The sequence below is a fragment of the Vicia villosa genome, linkage group LG3 (genome assembly GCF_029867415.1).
Source record: "Vicia villosa cultivar HV-30 ecotype Madison, WI linkage group LG3, Vvil1.0, whole genome shotgun sequence".
Taxonomy (NCBI): domain Eukaryota; kingdom Viridiplantae; phylum Streptophyta; class Magnoliopsida; order Fabales; family Fabaceae; genus Vicia; species Vicia villosa.
In genome coordinates this window covers 15,843,184-15,849,487 of record NC_081182.1, presented here as the reverse complement: position 1 = coordinate 15,849,487, position 6,304 = coordinate 15,843,184, and the positions used below count along the sequence as shown (strand labels likewise).

Sequence of the window (6,304 nt, the reverse complement as noted above, 5' to 3'; positions counted from 1 at the left end):
CATACTGAAAATTTCAAATTTATGGTATAAGTTTTTTTTTCCCAAAAAATACCGAAAATTTCGAAAAATCCGGTAAAAACTCACGGAATTTTTTAAAAATTCAGTATTTTTTCGAAATTTCCGGTACATCCCCCCAAATTTATGGTAAAAACGTATAAAATTAGTAACTTTAAGCAAGACTATAATAATAAAAACATAGCTTTTGGAAGGTGCCAGGTAGAATTTTGGGGCCGGCAAGTTAAATTCTCTTTATTTAACCAATTCATAAACTAAAGATGGAGACAAAATCAAACGCAAGTTATGGAAATGGATGGGGGTGCAAACATCAAAACTCTATTATTCTTAACATTTATTTATGATATAATAAGTTATCAAATATCAAAATAAAATTGTAAAAATATAAATTTTCTTTAATAGTAGTGTCTCTCAAATTGAAATGTGATATATCTAAATATTATGAATTTTTGACGTGATTATTGTTCAGTGAAATTTCAAATTTATGGTATAAGTTTTTTTCCAGAAAATTTCGAAAAAATCCGGTAAAAACTCACGAAAATTTTTAAAAATTCAGTATTTTTTCGAAATTTCCGGTACATCCCCCCAAATTTCTGGTAAAAACGTATAAAATTAGTAACTTTAAGCAAGACTATAATAATAAAAACATAGCTTTTGGAAGGTGCTAGGTAGAATTTTGGGGCCGACAAGTTAAATTCTCTTTATTTAACCAATTCATAAACTAAAGATGGAGACAAAATCAAACGCAAGTTATGGAAATGGATGGGGGTGCAAACATCAAAACTCTATTATTCTTAACATTTATTTATGATATAATAAGTTATCAAATATCAAAATAAAATTGTAAAAATATAAATTTTCTTTAATAGTAGTGTCTCTCAAATTGAAATGTCATATATCTAAATATTATGAATTTTTGACGTGATTATTATTCAGTGAAGTGCATGATTGTTTTAAATGATAAATATATAGTTGATAAAAGGGTACAATCATATATAGTTCCACTAAAACATTTAAATAAAATGATAAATATAACCAACACAAATAATAAAGCTTACTCTATATGAAGATCCAAGCTAAACCTATGACAGAAAACAAAACATTCATTTTTGCTGTAGAAGAAGCCTGGCTGAAAATGGTTGGAGAAAGTGGTAGATCTGGTTCAATATTTATTTCAACCTTCATTCCATTGTTGCAAAAACCTCTCCCACATATATAGTAATACGACCTCATCTCCAGCAGTTGGACAACATCTCTTCCTCCTCTTGTAACATTCTTTATGAAATCCGTTTCAATACAATTCTCATAGTTTGTTTTGTTCACCTCAAGAACATTATGAACATTCCTATCAAATCCAAAATCTATGATACACAAAAACAAACATGTTAATTGAAAATTCACAATCGCAATCATATAAAATAAAATATTCATGGATCTTACATAGCCAATCATCCTGGTAGAAATGCTCATAACTTGTCCAATTTGTGAAGCTAACGTTTGGTCGCCAAGTATACCTTCCACCTCCAACCCTATGCAACACAGGTTCTCTACCTTCGATTGCGTAACACCACATTATGATCATCATGAACAAGCATATTGTTATTTTTCTACCGAATTCCATTCTCTACAAAGCCTATCTAGTTACTATATTGAAAGTATTTGAATTTTCAAATGAATGAATTGAATAACTTAATTTTGTGGCAAAATTCATGTAAAAAAATGTGATTAAAATTGAAGTCAAAATTTGTGTGTTTGTATCTGTTTTGATCATCAAAATGTACACTTCATGCTTTTTGAGTTATAAATTTACATATAGTAGTGTTTCTTTTGTTTACCTGACAAGTATAACAAATTTTTCATCATGCATTTATGTTTTGTGAAACACACAAATAGCCATAATCACACATGAGCTTGCTCATTTTTGTTTACAATCATCTCAACTATGTGTATCATCAATTCAATGCTGATTCAACTGCTAAAATCATATTGTTGCTCACACGTATAAAGGTTTATTTTTCATTCTTCAATTATCATAAATCGATGAAATACTATATATCATAGCTTCAATTTGAAATATATATATATATATATATATATATATATATATATATATATATATATATATATATATATATATATATGGGCCAATCCGAATGATCATCGCCCAACTATTTAGAGGGAGTCACCATTCGTCTGGATTGCTCGCAACATTGGAAATTACACAAGCGATCCATATCTAAGATACCTCCAACGGCTCTCCGCATCACACGCCTGGCAAATAGGGAGTTGTTATAAACGCCCCACTATATAAAAAATTAAACGCCTCACTATATAAACAATTAAAACGACGCCATTTTAATTATTTTAATGAAAAAAAAGAACTTAAATAAAAAATAAAAAATAAAAATAAAGATGTTGCAGATGGTTGACTTTGTTGCATATGGTTTTGATATTGAAGAAGGAGATCCCAACATTTAAACAATTTTCCTTTATTTAAATTAAATTTAGTAGACAATAAAATTATTTGATTATAAATTATTTAATTATTTATTATTTAAGTAGATTGTGTTGCGATTAAAGTTTGTTTGCAGTTCTACTAAATAATTTTGTACTATTTTATTATGTGTGATATCTATATTTAAAATTTGAATTTAAATTATGAACTTATAAATTTATTTATGATATGATATTTTCAAAAAATTTAAGTGCTAGTTATATTTTATAGAGACTAAATCATCCGGTTTTACATGTTTTATACCTATATAATTTTGTTATAACGACCAGTCTATTGAACTGAGTTATCCGTTTAATTTGATTTAGTCATGCGGTTCGACCAGTGGCCTAGTGGTTCGGCCATTAAATCAGTGACTCCATACTCTCACCAGTTTGATTTCCAGTCCGATTTTTAAAACACTGCTTCTATGGGAATCTAACAGCCTATCCGAATTTTGAATAAAAGCCTATATGCAACAAACATATTCTTCATCTTTCCATAATCATCAGAGTTGGTGAATAGAGTTGACTTGGTCTTATTTGCTTTTGAGCTGCCATCTTTAAATTTCAGAGCAAACCTTCATTATTCACCCCCAATAAGTTGAGAAATGTGGCTCTGAGTAATGGTCACTTCAACTTCCATTACAGTAGACCTAATTTCAACTCCAATGAATTCCTTCAATCCCAACTCAGTTCTAGATATCCCTTTGTTGGCTCCCTTTGTTGGCTCCATTTTCAGCAATCTTCTACCTTAACCTAGAAATCCTTAACTAGGTAATGGTAAGTAGTTTCATTCAACATTTCAAAGTAAGGAATCCACCCTTGAACTTCAAAAAAAATCCTTTTGAGAAAAACCTTAACTCTAAACGATTTGAAATTTACCATCTACTCTAATATCAGGTTGAGATCATTCTCTCTAATATTCAATGTTCACTGTATGATTTGAAAACCCTTTCCAGAATCAACTACTATATGAGCTTGTTTATAATAAGACACCATTTAAATGACTCTTGAAAAATGGTTTGTTTTTCTGAGAAGGTTTGAGGACGAAAGTGTGGGTTGTGAAGTGGGAGAGTGAAATTTGAGTAAGGTTTTTTTGAGTAAAAAGTGTGTTTCAATTTTGAATAAGATAAGAATTAATGACAATGGGAGATAACATGATATTCAAAGTAATACATCATAATCCAATGATTAATATCCATCAGCTAATACACATGTCAGAAAAATCTTTCATATACGTGACAAATAAGTGGAATATATGTGAAAAAAAGAAGTTGAAAGATTTTTCACTTATATGATATCAGAGACACATCATCAGATTCTAAGCATCAAAGGTTGAGATGATTCAGAGGATACATTTTTTAACATAATCTCTAAAAAAAATGATGTTTTATTTCAATGTCCTTTGTTCTTGAATGTTGAACTAGGTTCTTTATTGAACAAATAGCAGCAGTACTATCACAAAAAATTGGAATACTGCTTTCACATATTTGACAATCTTCTAACTGATATCTCATCCGAATTAGTTGTGTGCAACAACCAGCATCTAAGTGTTATACCCCAAATTTTGCCTCAAACATTTCATTCATTGGAGCATATTGCATTCGTATTTCATGTGTTTTTCCATCTTTTCAAAAATATCAAAAAATATGTGTTTTAATTTTAAGTTTGATTTATTTATAAAAAAAATAATTTTAGATAATTTAGTTTAAATTTTGTTTGTTTATTTTGTTTAGGATTAATATTATTTTTATTTTAGTTTAGATTAATTTTAATTTTTAGTTATAAAAAAAAAGAGTGTAAAAAGAAGAAAAAAAAAGGAGTTTAGATGTATTATGCAAGGCCCATTTCACATTTTTTTAAAGCCGGTTTACTTTTTTTAAACCTAGAAAACCCTACTTGTTTACTTTGTAAGGATGCTTGCATGCATTGTGTAGAAACCGGTTTAAAATTGAAGAGTCGTCACCACTAATTTTTATTTTAATGGAAAGGAATATAATGGATAACCCTAATTTTTTAGAGATTCTAAATTCGTAAGTCGATTAAATAAAGGAAAGATATTATGCACCCTTTATTTCCCTTATACTCAAGGGAACTCCTTTAGGTTTAGACTTTATTGAGTTTTAATTCAAGTAACTAAATGATAGACGTTAAATCGATCGATCAATTATTCGAAGATATGGTGAATGTAAATCCACTTATATCTTAATTATTACATAATGATATCGGATCATTGGTATTTTGAATTATGGGACTTGCATTGGTTTTTAAATTGTGTGCCTACGTATCTCCTTATGAAGAATTAGAGTCCATTTCGTAGTTCGATGTTGTCTGGTTGGTTTTTTTTTATGGATTGTGAAATGTTTTAGAAATCTTCTTGAATATTGCACGAGTTTAAAAATATCATAGTCGTAGACGAAGTTCTTTTTTTTGTGTAATCAAGGAATACTATTAATGCGAGAACAAAGGGTTCCCGAACCTCTTACACGATAAAACGGGGCAAATCCGCCAAAAAGAAAGAGGAAATTACAAACCAATTAATTACGACATAAATAGTAAAGGATCTTTACTAAATTCGTAAAAGCTAGAATTGGGGTATGTAATATTGCATATGCAATTCCATTTCCACACCAAAAATTTAATACTCCAAACCATGTCATTGACATTCCACTCGTCGTTTCGAAAGCACACCCCATTCCGAATGAGCCAAATGGTCCAAGTTGTTGCAAGCCAAATGACTCCCCTCTTTTTCTCCCTTAAATTCTTCCCTTTACAAAAAGAATACCAATCCCAAAAACACGAAAGGCACTTCTCCTCCGAAACGTACAGTTTATCCACCCATAACGCTATTTCTTTCCAAATATACTTCACAATTTTGCACAAGAAAAAAGAACGTTTCCTATCTTCCATCTCAACACCACAAAATGCACAATTTAAAGAATTCAAAGGAAACTCAATACCTCTAGCCTTCAATAAGTCCTTCATAGGGAGCCTATTTACACAAAGTCTCCAACCGAATATCCTTATCTTGTAAGGAACCTCCATCCTCCATATTTTCTCCAAAGAGCAATCAAACCTATTTGGAGGACCATAAGGAGTACGAAAAGAAGCATAGTAGCCATAGAAAGAAGCAACCGTAAATACACCTTCATCTTCTCCTTTCCACTCAACTTTATCGCGATCCACACCTCCCACCACAATCCCTCCTAAGAACATCTCCAAAGCATTAAAATCCATCCTATGATCCAAAGACAAGGATAAAAGATTCACACCTAAATCCCCCAACTTCCAAACTCCATTCCTCCAACCTCCCATACCAGCTACCGAAACTAGTTTCGAACTAGACAAAGAAAATAAATCCGGATATTTCTCCCTCAACGAAACTTCATCCGCCCATTTCACTTTCCAAAAAGGGGTATTAAAGCCATTACCAATAACAAAATTACAATAAACCATCATAGGATCTTTTAAAGAATTAGAGCCAACTTTGAGAATATCTTTCCACCAAGAAGAATTAGAAGATGAAGAAAATAAAGATTTAACTCCCTTTCTATCTTGAAAAATTCTCATAGAGACATCCCCGTACCGAGCTTTCAACACACCATACCATAAACAATCCGAACCTTTTAGAATTTTCCATCTCCACTTATTAAGAAGAGCAAGGTTGAAATCTTCGATATTTTTTATTCCCAAACCTCCATTCTCCCGAGGAAGACACACTTTCTTCCAACTCAACCAATGAATTTTCCTCTTTTCCTCCAATCCGCCCCATAAGAAATTTCCTTGTATGCTCGTT

The 6,304-nt window shown here is 30.8% G+C and overlaps 1 protein-coding gene across 1 annotated transcript; it reads right to left on the bottom strand.

The window, feature by feature from the left end:
• Window positions 1-1,073: 1,073 nt before the first annotated feature.
• On the bottom strand, window positions 1,074-1,636 carry LOC131654996 (early nodulin-like protein 20). The gene is made up of 2 exons (XM_058924907.1): window positions 1,456-1,636; window positions 1,074-1,376 (listed from the first exon to the last, which is right to left on the bottom strand). The coding sequence occupies exons 1-2, from the start codon at window positions 1,634-1,636 to the stop codon at window positions 1,075-1,077; spliced, it is 483 nt and encodes a 160-aa protein (XP_058780890.1). The 3' UTR covers window position 1,074.
• Between the last annotated feature and the right edge of the window lie 4,668 nt (window positions 1,637-6,304).

Coding starts and splice junctions, on each gene's coding strand:
- LOC131654996 (XM_058924907.1), bottom strand. CDS start 1,636: ATGGAATTCGGTAGAAAAATAACAATATGCTTGTTCATGATGATCATA. Junction 1,377..1,455: donor CTACCAGGATGATTGGCTAT/GTAAGATCCATG, acceptor TGTGTATCATAG/ATTTTGGATTTGATAGGAAT.